The sequence below is a fragment of the Leptidea sinapis genome, chromosome 15 (genome assembly GCF_905404315.1).
Source record: "Leptidea sinapis chromosome 15, ilLepSina1.1, whole genome shotgun sequence".
Lineage (NCBI taxonomy): Eukaryota > Metazoa > Arthropoda > Insecta > Lepidoptera > Pieridae > Leptidea > Leptidea sinapis.
The window spans coordinates 1,010,161-1,025,986 of record NC_066279.1 but is presented as its reverse complement, the minus strand read 5'-3'; the positions used below and the strand labels follow the sequence as shown (position 1 = coordinate 1,025,986).

Below are 15,826 nucleotides of genomic sequence, written 5' to 3'. Positions count from 1 at the left end.
GGTAGGGCGTATCAATTACCATCAGCTGAACGTCCTGCTCGTCTCGTCCCTTATTTTCATAAAAAAAAGATGGGCGGCGTCGTGTCCCGGGTTGTCTACTTCCCTAAATATGTGCAAAGGGTACGATGGCTGGTCCATGCGTCAACTCGGGGGTCAATGTGTGCTGCTCGTAGTGCCAGGTCGGCCTGTTATGTAATTACTAATTATGACAGTAATAACCACCATTATGTTCTCGAAGCATCCTTACACAAACAATGAATTTTAGCTCTGAAGGTTGATGCATCCAATTTACGATAATTTATTTTTATACAGTTTATTCTTTATTACTTTTTATGAAATATTTGATATTATTTAAACACGATTCATATATTGGATGCAGCACCTTACAAACTAATTCGTTTTATATATTACATCCATTGTAATACTCTATTTGATTGAAAGGGTGGCCGTTGAGTTTCTTGTATGTTCTTCTTGCGAACTCAACTTCTTCCGAACATAATATTGTAGATTGAGTAATTTAAAAGAAATATTTATAGTGGCGATTCGAAGCGCTTAGTTTAAGCCTAATTGAATAAAGTTTATTTGACTTTGACTTTGAGTTAGTAGAAAAACGAATCTATTGATTTTGAAGGACAAGTCATGGTCTTCCTTGCTTGAAATTGCCTCAAAGTATTTTTTTTATGATAATAAGGGACGAGACGAGCCGGATGTTCAGCTGATGGTAATTGATTCACCCTGCCCATTACTGCAGTGCCGCTCAGGATCCTTGAAAGAGCCAAAAATTCTCAACGGAACTACAACTGCACTTGTCACCTTGAGACATAAGCTGTTAATTCTCATTTGCCAGTAATTTCACTAGCTTCGGCGCCCTTCAAACTGAAACCCAGTAATGCTTACACACTACTGCTTCACGGCAGAAAGAATCGCCGTTGTGATACCCATAATCTAGCCGGCATCCTGTGCAAAAGAGCCTCCCACTGGTAATATTAAGAAATTTTTGAAAAAAATTTTTGATTATAAACCTAGCTTACCACTACCGAACGAACACATTGACAAATCAAATTTGGTTACGCACTCGATAGTGCGTAAAAATGAACTGACAGCCTTCGGGCTGTTTATGTCAAGCCAATCTAAATTATAGTAGAATTCACAGAAGTACAACTAACTCTTCGATTGACCCAAAGTTTAATTAATAATTAAAATTGTTGTTGCACGCACACTGGCGTATGTTGATAGCAATAGGATGACATGCCATTTAAGATTATTACATAAAAAAAATTGCGTCGTACAAAGTACACATGTCAGAAGTGAAACCTTCATTCTGCATGAACCTCTAACTGCATATGAGGTCCTGGTACATGTTGCTAGGATGACACATGATTTCAACCGCTATGACAGACATTACTATCACCGCTACCATGTTTATGTACTCCTGGTGTCTATGTAGCGATGCGTCGTGCGTTAGAATATATTAAGGTATACTCGCGTCATATATATTATATAATCTCTTCTGTAACTATGATCGCCTGGTACCAAAACAGTGTATAATGCTTCCTATCTTATTTTATCCCACGTATCTTATGAATTTATGTGTTTGTCTGTCTCTTTTTATTGTCGCGCTTTTTCATTTCATCGACATTCAAATCACAGCGTTGCTACAAAAGTTTTCACTTCAATTATTACACCACACAGACAGACAACACTAAGCCAAAGTACCTGTTATCTTTTAGATACAGATAACCGTAACAAATAAATAAAAGTAATCATAACCCAGAAAAACAAGACTAGAGTTATTGTGAGAGAATATGAAGATGTAAATTATTTTGATTAAATTGCAAACAAATCCAATCACTTTAAACGTGGGAATGGATATTTTGATGAAAATGAAAAAGAAACAAATCATTTGAAGTGTTTTTGAATAACATCCAACATTCCTGTTTGGCTCAAGTTGGACTTTATCTGAGGTTTTAGCTTTATTGCTTTTGCTTAACAGAAAACGTTTCTTTATAAATAATACGCATTCAAGTTTGAAATTGCTATTTTTGCGTACTGTAGTGTCAACTTTTTTACTGGTCTTCGAATCGCTATAGGGTTTGATTGACTGCCGAAATTAATAGAGCTCTCCTAGATGGAAATCTTGAGAAATGTCCAGAAACTGTGTAACTGTATATATAATAATTCCTTTTCATTCATAAAACACATGATTGAATGACGCTTCCTAATCGTATCTTACACTAAGACTATTAATAAAGTTCAAAAATGTTTTGCCTAGGACATAGGCCTGGAAATTCTATAGTTTAATGGCAATTTTATGGTTTAATGGTGGTTTTATATAGTTCTTATATATATAGTTCAAAGAAAAGTGAACATTGTGTTTGGTGATTGAGAGTGAATAAAGGATACTTAGTTACTTTAATGAGATGCGTTAGTGTAAGCGACAGCGTGTAATACAAAGCATTATGAAACTTAACCTCTGTGATATAAGTACGGAAACAGCATCCAGTGAAAGACATGAGTGATGTGCTAGCATAAGTGCCGACGTATAAAATAAAGCATAATGAAACTTATGTAGTATACAATAAGTGCGAGAAAGGCGGCAAGTTGAACGGTTGCGTGGAATGCGCGCGGCGGGCGGCGCGCTCTCGTGCGACGCTCCCGCGCGAGTTGGAGCCATGTAGTGATCGTGTCATGGAGACAATATCCGAGGATGCTGAGGCTGAATTGGAACTTGGTAATTACACAAAAAATAGTTATTACGATTCATTATCTTCTGTTCTTTCAAAGCTTCAACGTGTCTTTCGTGATACAACCATTCATCCATCTTGGAGGTCCAAATTCACATAGTTATACATCTAGGAGGGCTATGCTCGGATTTTCCCTGCGAGATCGAATCAGAAATGAGGAGATCCGTAGGAGAACCAAAGTCACCGACATTGCCCATATGATTGCGAGACTGAAGTGGCAGTGGGCAGGGCACATAGCTCGGCGGACAGATGGCCGTTGGGGCAGTAAGGTCCTCGAATGGCGACCACGTACCGGAAGGCCTAGTATTGGTAGGCCCCCCACAAGATGGACCGACGATCTGGTCAAGATCCCCGGAGTAAGTTGGATGAGGGCAGCGCAAGACCGATCGTCATGGCGATCTTTAGGGGAGGCCTTAGTACAGATGTGGACGTCTTCCTGCTGAAATGATAGTTATACATCTAAGTTACACAGAACTGTTATACTTCTCTGGCATAAACCACACTTTCACACATGATTCTACTTTTCTGTATTCTTGACCTGGTCCCTTTACAATACATCCCCAACATGTTTGTGAAATGAACGCTTAGCCTGATCTTTTTTTTAATTTTAAACCACCTTCCACAGTTGCCGGATTAATTTTTGCAGTCAATTTACTTTCATCAGTCTTCTATACATTACGAAACCAATCCAACATTTCCTTCTTAGCAACTATTACTACATATTCTTTACAACACATTACTAATAAACATCTTCCGCTCCTAAAACAACATTCTAAGAAATCCTTGTTTGTATAAGTTCTTCTTTTTCTTTTCTTATTCTTGACATGTGCAATGCATACAATTTAACCAGTGGGAGGATCCTTTGCACAGGATGACGGCTAGATTATGGGTACTACAACGGCGCCTATTTCTGCCGTGAAGCAGTAGTGTTTAAGCATTATTGCGTTTCGGTCTGAAGGGCGCCGTAGCCAGTGAAATTACTGGGAAAATGAGACTTAACATCTTATGTTTCAAGGTGACGAGCGCAATTGTAGTGCTGCTTGGAATTTTTGGGTTTTTCAAGAATCCTCAGCGGCACTGCATTGTAATGGGCAGCGCGTATTAATTACCATCAGCTGAACGTCATGCTTGTCTCGTCCCTTATTTTCATAAAAAATAATACATATAACTTGATGTAACTTTTGAGTCCTGTACTTAGTTATCTACAAGAAATATGTAATTAGAAATGCGTAGAGGAATCAAATTGAAATTAACATCAAATACGTTCTTATAGTCCTTTGAAGCTTTGATTATTTTATCATCATTTTTAAGTACCGCATTCTAAATTTTGTAGACATACACCCTCTTATTCATATGGTCCGCTAACTTAAAACAGCCGCTAAGGAGTGTTTTTTCTCATTCTGACTTAGGTCGATAGAAGAAGACAGAGTGAGAATTAGCAATGCTTTAAGTTAGCAGACTATTATGAATAAGGGGGACAGTCTATTATTATTTATAATTCTATAGGTTTTTCTTAATGATTCTCCAAGTTGAAAATACTTTCTATGTGACTGGCTGAAGAGACGGAGACGTACACTTGCCTATCCTGACTCGCTGTGATGAAGAATTGCTGCTACCACATGTTCTCACAGCACTTGAAGTAATTAGTTATTCTATTGTTTATCCACTAAGCCGGCTGGTAGTACTAAGAGATTTTCGAGTTATTGAACAGGATATATAAGTCATTCTGACTGCCATGTTACATTCTAAGTTAAATTTTTAATGAAACTACTAGCTGACCCGAAAGACGTTGGTCTGTACACAATAAACAAAATACAGTTTTTTTATGAATTTGTCAATAATATTTCATAACATCAAGATTCTCTCATAGAAAATATGTTCATACAAAACAAATATTGGAAATCAAAATAATTATTGGTCCCAAATCGAAATAAAAACTATCCTATCACTCATGTTGGACTAAACTGCACTCCATGAAGTTATCCCCATTAAAATCTGTTCATTAGTTTAGGAGTTCCCTGGAAACAAACATCAGGTCACTGAATTTATTCATATAAAGATAGTAACTTTAAATTGCATCACCAACCAGCATGGTTTTCTCAGAGGTAGGTCTACTGTCTCCAATCTAGTTGTTTTTATCTAAGCTATCTGCGTAAGGTATTCATGGGGATCTTTACCGTTGGTTCACGTCATATGTCCACAATAGATCCCAGTCAATAGTTTTAAATGGGTATTCATCGACCTGGGTTGAAATTCCATCTGGAGTGCCTCAAGGGTCTTTATTGGGGCCTCTTTTATTTGCAATATTTATAAACGATATCAATACTTGTTTTCATCATTCTAAATTTCTACTTTTTGCTGACGATATGAAGGTCTTTAAATCTATTGGTTCCACTAGCGATGCTTTTCATCTACAAGAAGATCTTTTGAGACTTGACCAGTATTGTGCTCTCAATAGATTGTACTTTAATGTTGCGAAATGCTTTTTACTAACTTTTACTCCCAATCAGGAACCCATTCAGTTTCATTATGAGATTAAATACCAAAATTTATCTCGTGTTAATACGATCAGAGATTTAGGTGTTACCTTTGACACCAAGTTAACATTTAGTCAACATATTAATGATCTAACTGAGAAAGCATTCAAAGCATTAGGATTTGTTGCCCGGTCATCTCAAGACTTCAAGCAGATGAAAACGTTGAAAGTTCTTTACTGTGCTTATGTGCGAACCCACTTAGAATACGCGTCTGAAATATGGAACCCTTGTTATGCCACTAGAATATAGAAAAGATTCAGAAGAAATGCACTCGTTTTCTCTGCTATAAATTTAGAATACCTATAGTTGAATACCCTCAGCGCTGTCAGAAATTTCATCTGTTACCACTCCAGCTTAGAAGATACTCGACTGATATTAGGTTTCTTGTAAAAATAGCCCAAAGTGTGGTGGATTGTCCTGAACTCCTCAGCATGATTGCGTTACGAACTCCAAATCGAACATTAAGAAATCATGATTTACTTTACGTACCTACCAGTCATTCTCAATATAGAATAAACAGTTACATACCACGCGTCACCAAACTGTTCAATATGTATAATTGTGATAGCCGATTTGATCTTTTTAGTGGTTGTATAATAAGCATAAAAAGTGCGTTCGCAAATGATTTTATGCAATCAAAAAATGTATCATAAGTGTATCTTTATATCTGTGTATGTATAAGTGTTTCTATTCTAAATCTATAGTTATAGTTAGACTAAGCAAATTTCTTTCTATATGTGCAAGCTTGTAATTGACTTTTAGATTTATGTTTACAATTGTTTATATTGTAAATGTTACTGTAAGCTCCCCAAATAAAATAAAATAAATAAAATTAAATAAAATAAAATTAATATTTTAATATTAAATCAACCCAATTCAAAATACAGCTATTAAAACCATCTAATATTGATACGATGCCTACATTGTATTAACTCATCAAGCAATTCCAATATTTTTACTTTAAAACTCCAAACATCAACTTAAAGTTGACAATTGAGGTTTCTTATTTACCTATCTAAAGTAATCAAGTTTCTTCTGAAAGTCGATTCTCAAACTTAATTCAGAAGCCTTAATGTCAAAACAACGCAATCTGGCAACAGAAATGGAACGATCGAGCTCTGAAGTTTGTGAATGTTTGGCGAATTTTGTGTGATAACAAGGGAGCCGGTATTTTGGTAATGACGAAATAACAGCCCAAAGTTGAAACCCCTTGTGAAAGAAATTTTACTTGAATTCTTGGGCTTTTTGTGTCAAAATACTTGTGAAGATTTTCCTTGCTTTGTTCCCAGCTTGAGTAAAGAGGCGAAAAATAGCTATTTATTTATAGCTAATGGCTTTTAATGAATGCTTTAGTTTTACTTTCTGAAGAGAAAACTCCTTAGCCGCGCTGAGCACTTTATTTTGTGAGTATTGAATGAGATTTATCCGTCACTCGCTCGGAATCTAACGATGGACCAATTTTTCATACAAACTAACAAAGGCTTAATAACAAACAAAAATATAGAAAATGGATTATGCTTCCACACATTAATTTAGATAATAATAAATTTCATCATCATCAGCCGGAAGACGTCCACAGCTGGACAAAGGCCTCCCCCCTAAATATTTGCACTACGATCGGTCCTGCGCTGCCCTCATCCATAATAAATTTATTTTTATGTGTATAAATAAGCCAATAAGTAGTTACTACTATAAGAACTAACTTATTGTAAACAATTTGTTATTTTTTGAAGTGATATCTTGTTGAATTCTCGGGTTCCGTCCGTGCGCTCTTCGACTGAGCAATTCAAACTGATGGCTTCGTTCGTTCACAAATTTTGGTTAAAAATTTAATTTACTTATTGTAATTTCAATAATTAAATTAAATTTAAATAAGAACAGCAAATATAAAATCTATATATTTCTTTGTGTAGTAAGTATGTCAGTAAGTTAATCATTTTTACAATGGTTCAAATATTGACAGTCAAATCGGGCACGAATGAATTTAGAATACTATTGCTTTTGCCTCGTAAATAAAGTATAGAATAGAATAGAATAGTATAGAATAAATAAATACATTAACTGTTAATTCCGCTAAGTCTTGGGACTGCACCCCCCGCCCACCCGCACGAGTTAAGGGTTAAACACGTCGCCCACCAAATAATCGAATCCCGTTGAACTCTTGACTGAACAACCGGGTTCGTTAGTAACGTGAAACCCTACTGAAACCAATTAAAGACGTGTTTCACAGTGAAGTGTATGAGGCTCTCTGTCTTAGGAGCTGTTAATTCACAGAACTGTGGAATGAAAGAAAAAAGTAACTTCATTTACTTAGATCATTACACGTCTTACATATGATACATATATACGTCTAGATCGACTTTGACGGGTGGAAAAACGTCGAAAAAATTGAGGTTGACTGTTAACCTCTATTTTGAGCAATGCACGCACACTTACACAAAGCGACAAACAAATCGACATCGTCACAAGTGATGAAAGCAATATTTATTGCTACGAACCCAAAACCATAAGACAATCAACAAGCTCAGTGGGTGTTTCCTTTCGAGGATCGTAAGGTATAGAAAGGAACAAGCCAAGGAAAAAAGATGATTGCCTCATTCTTTGGTCGAAAAGATCACTTCGCGACAGTTGTGCTAGAAGATGGAAAGACAGTTACTGCAGACTGGTATGTCAATCGCTGTTTGTCGCTGTCTTGGAAAAAATTCGACAGCAACGCCCTCGAAACGTAATCCTCCTTCACCACAACAATGCTTCAGCGCACTCCGCAAAACGGACTGTTGAATATTTGACTATGTCAGGTGTCAAGATAATGAGTCATCCGCATTATTCCCAAGAACTAAAGATAAAATTTGACGTATTCGCTTTACGAGCCCTGAGCCCACGAAAATGCCCTAGAAGAGGAAGGAAGAATAGGCCCACTGCTTTTCTCATTGATTCCATCGAATGCTACGATGTGTAGAGAGGAACGGAGATTTCTTCGAAAAACAATAAAAAATTTGGCAACTTTCTACATTAAGCCGTTTTTCATTTTCTAAACATTTTCAGCGTTACCTAGGTAAGAGCGGGTCCAAGTCCTGCATTGTTCATAAATTTTGTTACAAATTTTATGTTTAACTCCAAAAGTGAGAGAGGTGCCAAAAAATACTTAATTATTTAGATTTGCAAGAGCGACATCTTAAGTCAATTTCCGAATACGCAATTATTGGGGCTGAGCATGTAAAGTACATCCAGATGGAGCCGCAATCTTAGATTTGAATAAGACATAGCAAGATTTACGAACCATACGTCACTCGAACAGTTGGCTTAGCTGGTAAGAGCGCTAGGGCGTATCCCGAGAGGAACGGGTTGGCGTTTTTTTTTCAAAATTTATGGATAATGTGTTTAATTCGTGTGTAATTTATTTTTAAATTTAAACTTCATCCCAGAAGTGAAAAAGGTGACCCGTAAGCTCGTTTGTCTTCCATAAAAAATTGAGATTATTTGAGGTGAGTGAATCGATTCTATCTCGAAATTACGATATCACAGGCAGAGACCGTAAAATAGAGAACTTACGTTGTTTGTTCGTTTTTGCACAGTTTTTAAAGATCATTCATTCTATTCACAATTTGCATATTTTTGTAATTTCTCTTCCATGTTCGGGGGCTGATATAGACGGTCATTATTTATGATTCTGTTTACGAATTTTAATTTTGCCTTGGAGAAAATAGAATATTGCCTTTTCTGGAGTAATAATAATGATAATGATGGTTTTTTTATTAAGTATTCCGTTACCGTTGAAAACCAGGTCGTAGTATAACAGAACGAACCCGTATACTCGTATGTCCTCCTCTACCAAAGAATCAGGATGCTGGCTAGATTATGGGTACCACAACACATTTCTTACAGTAAGAGACGAAATGAGCAGGACGTAGTGCTGATGGTAACTGATACGCCCTGCCCATAACAATGCAATGCCGCTGTCACCTTGAGGGATAAGATGTTAAGTCTCATTTGCCCAGTATTGAAAATACTTTCGCTAGCTACGGCGTCCTTCAGACCGAAAGACAATAATGCTTACACATTACTGCTTCACGGCAGAAATAGGCTTCGCTGTGGTACCCATAATCTAGCAGGCATCCTGTGCAAAACCTTCAACTGGTAAAAAAAAACATACAGTAGGTATATGTTATTATTAAAGTGACTAGTCGTTTCTTGCCACTTATCATATTAGACAGATAAACAAAAATAAACTAGTAGTCTTCTATTCTAGTAGCTTAAGGACGCGTTTACGAATCCGACAAAAAAAAGATATTTTTCGGTCGAGTTTGTGATGAAATGAAACTAAATCTAACAAAACTAAAAATTGCCACAAATAGATTACATCTTTATCTCCAATTAGCGGGAAACATTTGCTTTAAAATTTTGATATTTTATCTCGTAAAAACGATTATTCGTTACCTCTTCACACAAAATTGACGAAATGGAGCTTCATTCAGGATCAGTTTTCTGCTACTACTTACATAATTTTGTCTCTTAAAAATTACGTAAGGAAGGCAGATATAATATTTTCAAAAACACGGGATTTAAATTATTGAATATTTTATAAATAATCTCAGAAAAAAATAAAAATGAATCGTCCAAAATTCATATATTTTTCTGATAAGCATGAGCTTTAAAGTGTGGTATTAAGGGTTATTTTATTTTGTCCCTCCGTACGCATTGCACAGAGAGATCTATCGAAACAACGTCTGTCCGCGCTCGGCCGCCGTCGTGAGTAGACACTGTGTCGGTTGTAAGTAGCAGCTCGTACTCGGAAAGATCGCTGTACGAACATGAATATTTTTTATAAGCTCTACAATACTGTCTTTGATACTTTACATATTTTGTACGCAGTCTTATTTTCAAAAAATTATGTTTCTGTATTTTTTTGAAGAATTAGTGATTTATTTTCATCTCTAAATTTAAGGTCTATATTAAATCGAAATCCAAGATGGCGCCTATGAAATTTACCAAATTCTCTTCATGGATGTCATTTTCATGGTTTTCGGGGTTAACAACAATGAATTTCGGGTCAAAATCGAATTTCAAGATGGCGTCTATGAAATTCACCAACTTCTCATCAAGGGTGTCATTTTCATGGTTTTTGGGGTCAACAATAACGAATATACGATCAAAATAGAAATCCAAGATGGCGCCTATGTAATTTACCAACTTCTCTTCATGGGTGTCATTTTCATGGTTTTCGGGGTCAACAATAACGAATATCGGGTCAAAATCTAAATCCAAGATGGCGCCTATGAAATTCACCAACTTCTCTTCATGGGTGTCATTTTCATGGTTTTCGGGGTCAACAATAACGAATTTCGGGTCAATATCGAATTTCAAGATGGCGCCTATGAAATTCACCAACTTCTCATCAAGGGTGTCATTTTCATGGTTTTTGGGGTCAACAATAACGAAATCGGGTCAAAATCGAAATCCATGGTGGCGCCTATGAAATCTACAATAATTTTTTCATGGGTCATTTACATCGCCAAAATTAGAATTCATTCATAAACTAATAATTATATTATAAAAGGCCTGTCTAACAATATCCCACATGCTAAATTAATTCTTCATTCCCTAAAAATAACAAAATAACCCGCAATATTTACAAAACACATTCCGTTACCAATCTAATTAAAAATCTCAAAATTTGATTTTGAAAGACCTATCTAATGATACCTGTATATTACATAAATGTAACGTATATCTTCCTTAATCCCGCATTATTTTCAAAAGACCAAAGGAAATGCCATGTATCAAACCTGAATCTAACTTTCAAAGACCTATCCAACGATACCCCACAAGGTATGTCTCCAGTATTTTTTTCAACTCCACTTTTAGGGGAGGTGTCCTCAGGGGGGAAGCTACGTCCAAAGCTATATTAAGTTATATTAAATAATTATCCTAATCTGTTCTCTAAGCCAATTGATTTTTGTCAAAATTAGAAATTATTTCTGTTTTCTAATTATTATTACTCATTAAACCTGCACGATGCAAAGCTAGTAGGGAAGATGTTCTACATACTCGCGGCCGCGCGCTAAACCTGCATGATACAACTAGTAGTGAAGTTGTTTTACTTCATAGCTGTACCGTCTGCTTCATGCTACATTCGAATTTTTTCACTCTATCACAATCAGACTCAATCTCCCTCCCCTCTTCTTGGATAAAAACGTCCTTCATTTTCGTGACACTTTATTCTGTTTCATCCGTAAAAATTTACCCTCATGCGAGCAAAGAAGTTTCACTTCATAAATGATCCCAAATTCGTTCTCTGCGCCCTCGGGAACCTCGGGTTCGGTATCCATATTGTTGAAATCATAATTTTGCGCGGCGGCCATCTTGGATTTCAAAAATGATCCCAAATTCGTTCTCTTTACCCTCGAGAACCTCGGATTCGGTATCCATATTGTTGAAATCATGATTTTGCGCGGCGGCCATCTTGGATTTCAAAAATGATCCCAAAATCGTTGTCTGCACCCTCGAGAACCTCGGATACGATACCATATTGCTGAAATCATAATTTTTAGCGGCGGCCATCTTGGATTTAAAAAAACTGCGTTTACTGCATACGACGTTATGCGACAGAATTGCCATCTAAAGTTCTAATATTTAACTACTAAACGAATACATCAAACAATTATCAAAAATACATAGGTATTAAAAATAACAAAATTCAAACTTGTTAAAGTATCAAATTCATTTGATTCCCGCAATTAACTTTAAGTACGTGTATGTGTTTGAGCGGTGTCAGTGTAGTGGTGCGATTCGATACCTCTCTGTTTTGAGAACACGTCCTTAAGTTGTGATAAATTGTAAAATGACTTTGACATTTATAAATATAATTTTTTGACCAAACTTTGTAAATGACATTGTTCATTGAGAATATCTTTATGGTAATAGAACCTGTAGATTTCGTATTGATATAGAATGGTGGGCAGATTGATAGCATACAATCAATCTGCAACAAAAAAAAGGTGAAAGTAAGCAAGGTTTCTCCATGGCTCAAATAACTCATATAATGCATGGGGAGGTCTGTATATACTTACAACAACGGCACGCTCAAGCTCTGCACAGGCTATTTCAATGGTACGTTCAACAGAGAGGCCCACAATATCTTTACGGTCTTTGAATTTAAATGATTTACTTATAAGTATAAGAGAGCCGCCACGTGCAGTCTTTTCTCTGCTAAACACACTTGCCACCTGATGATCACTGGAGTTAAAACTGAGCTCATATTTTCTAAGCCAGTGTTCTGTAAGACATAAGATATCAAAATTTTCATGGTTCATTAGTAAATCCAGTTCCAGTTCTTTTATTATGTTTACTAGTACTTGTACATTGTGTATTTATATTGCTAGAGGAGTCCCCTCTCGTCTTATTGACTAATTTAAATTATTTACAACATATTCCAAACCAGAAACTAAACTATAAGACTGCTTAATAGAAGCAGTGTGAATCAAATCATTACTTTGCTCAATAGGAGCAGAGTCCAACAAGCTATTACACTGCTCAATAGAAGTAGGGGATCGGGTTGCCAAAAAGTTGGCTGTGTTATAAAATAAATAAAAAGATAGCGATTTTGCTATCTGTCTTTTATAAAAATAAGATAGGTGTAACCTATCAAATGTCAACATTTTACATTTATGATTAATTCCAACCATCTCCATGAAGGTGTTCACTATCACTCAAACTCTATTACAGGTGCCATAAAAACATTGAAGATATTGGAGTATGGCGGAGGTGCTCTATTAACGTTTATTTTAACTAATCTGTGATGTTTGTTCTTCTTTGTAATCACTTATTAGAGCTTAATTCAAATTCAAATATTTTTTTCGAAATAGGATATCATATCACTTATTGAAATCTAAACAATTTGTTATGTTTTTAAAGTGATAAGGATTAAAAATAAAAAAAAATTAACAAATAATAATTTGAAAACAAACTCAACTCAATGAACGGTTGGAAGAGCACCCGCACGGAACGCGAGAGGTCATGGGTTCGTGTCCCGCATCGTTCATAAAATTTTGTTTTCAAATTTTATTCGAAAAAGTATGCCTCGGACCTGAGAAGAACGGGCGCAAGAAACTTAGCTGGTTATTTTAAATATAAATATGGTAACAATGTAAAATCGTACATTATTTAATAGTCATATTGCGGTCGCTCCATCTGAGGTATCATTTCATCTGTGGTATCATCAATAAAGTCATTTATGGTACAGTGACCTTTACCACACAAACGTTTTTTAACAATTCTTTTAAATTTCATAATACATTTACAGTAAAATGTATGAGAGAAACATGGACGATAGTCAGTAAGAAAATTTTTAAGAGAAGTAAAATTACACTTAATTGAAATTCGATAAATTTGAACATATAAACGTCAATCTATTTGTTTCACCTTTAACTGAAATCGATCCATTTGAACCGAACGAATATAAACTCATTACACATTAATAACATCGGCAATAGTAACCCCATGTCGACCTAGCATGACATATGTACTTATATTATACCTAACTGAAGTTTCCCGCGTAAACATAACTCGCATGGTATATAATATACCTTTGACAATTTGTACACATCTAGATGGTGGGGATGATATCCTAATTAGTGGCGTGCGTGTGAAGGTGGGATTCGGCGGCAGGAATCAGGTGAAACAGCTCTTTGGAACATCCCCGTGATAAATGCGGAAGAAGACACACAATGAAACTACGTCTCTATGCAACGACAAGTGATCCAGTCGTTTTCCAAATAAAATAAAATAAAATAGAGTAGGTGTAAAGATCTCATATGTAATTTGTTTAATGCAGAATACTGATATATTATATTGAAACAAGGTTACAAAAACCAGAAGTCATTTGATGACCCATATAGTCCACAGAAGTAACTACAGCCAACTTGTTTCGGCATCAAACGTGGCGTATTCAAAACAAAATCGACTCTACGACAAACGATCGCCGATTCGTGTAGAAAAGCTTGTTACAAGTTACAACTTTAACGTTACTGAAGGTCGAAATTCGCGTAGCATTTTATGTAGCCAATTGTCATTTCGATTTTATGAGTGTGTTAGTCGTAGAGAAGAGTTTTCTGAGATAGGTAGCTAATATATGATTTTCAGTTGGAGATGATTCGAGTTGTAGTCAGGTCATACATAACCGAAGAAAATATTTATAGGAAGCGATTATTATTAGGAACGATTATATTTCCTATCCATTGAAAGGATGAAAAGTATTTGAAAACAATGAGGTCGAGATTTGACCATAAAGTATTTAATTTTAAAATTTGCACTTTCGTAGGTTTTATTTGACGAACACCCCTCTGTAATATATGTGTGTGTATGTTGTGTTTTCAATCAGTAATGTGTGTAATATTTATTCTAGTTAATTTAAACCATTAATAATTAAATATATAAGGTATTTTATTCATGGAATAGCTGTATGCATTTCGTCTCCATATAATTATGCATCTGTTCGCGCGTTTTTATTAAAAAGGGGTACAAAGTTTTCGCTTTACGTATTAATTATAGATTTACGGCCGTTTTCAATAACCTCTCTATCCTTAGTTTAACTTACTGGACGTAGACAAATCTATCCTTTAACGCTTAGGTACTTACATTTCAATAACCTATTGACAGATAGGATTGGACTATAACTATATTGGACATAACTATGGATAGATAAGATCTTGTCATTAAACGGTGACAGCAATGTATCCGTAACTAGAGATATGTTATTGAAAACGGCCGTAGAACTTTATGTCTAAAAATGTATCTTATGTATCAACAATCAAAATTAAAACTATATGTCACTAGACTGATTATGTTAAAATTAATTTAAAATTGTAAAAATTATTTTTTAATATATTTATAAGCACTGCACTTACTTTAAATTTGAAATGGAAAACAGTGCCATATCACTTTTAGGCATTTATTTATCACGGGGATTGTAATTGAAGAGCTGTTTGACGTGATTCCTGACGGCGAACTTCATCTTCGCACGATACGCCACAAAATAGGATATTATCCCCACCTGGATGTGCGATGTTTATCTACAATGCGATTTATAAGGAACTTTCTCCTAGGTACAACCTACCTGTAAATTGAGCTTCCTTGTGTGATCCTACCAGGGTGACACGATAAGGGCACCTTCAAAAAGCATTTCACCTTTTGCCGGCTGTCAAAGCTCCTGTGACTTCTCTGGTGTTGCAAACTAATGTGGGCGGTGGTTATTACTTTACTTCCTGTACGCACGTTGAGTCTTCATCTTCCAAAAAAATACTAATTGAGGCTACCGCAGACACATCTCACTCACTCTGATGAAGGAACTTTACCGATTAAATTTGAGCTATGTCGTTTCAAATATATCGTTGTCTCATGAAAGTTTTAATTAATTTATTGCACTTTTGATTATGAGAAAAATAACAAACTTATTCATATATTTTTATTCAAAATAGGATCTAATCACGAAATTCACTTATCGATTGTCAAAACTGCAATCCATTCGAAAATAAATGCTTCAGACCT

At 35.6% G+C, this 15,826-nt stretch overlaps 1 protein-coding gene across 8 annotated transcripts in view; it reads left to right on the top strand.

Moving 5' to 3' along the window:
• The window catches only part of LOC126968379 (inactivation-no-after-potential D protein), a 129,409-nt gene that overhangs the window by 55,357 nt on the left and 58,226 nt on the right, over window positions 1–15,826 (top strand). For 3 of the 8 annotated variants that reach the window (XM_050813380.1, XM_050813376.1, XM_050813382.1), the window contains exon 2: window positions 2,352–2,731. The exons of 1 other annotated variant lie outside the window; for it this stretch is intronic. In XM_050813380.1, coding sequence (XP_050669337.1) covers window positions 2,689–2,731 — 43 coding nt within the window. In that variant the 5' untranslated portion in view covers window positions 2,352–2,688. Of the gene's footprint in view, window positions 1–2,272; window positions 2,732–15,826 lie in introns of all 8 variants that reach the window. 4 more of the 8 variants (XM_050813379.1, XM_050813377.1, XM_050813378.1 and 1 more) reach the window with 2 other exon arrangements.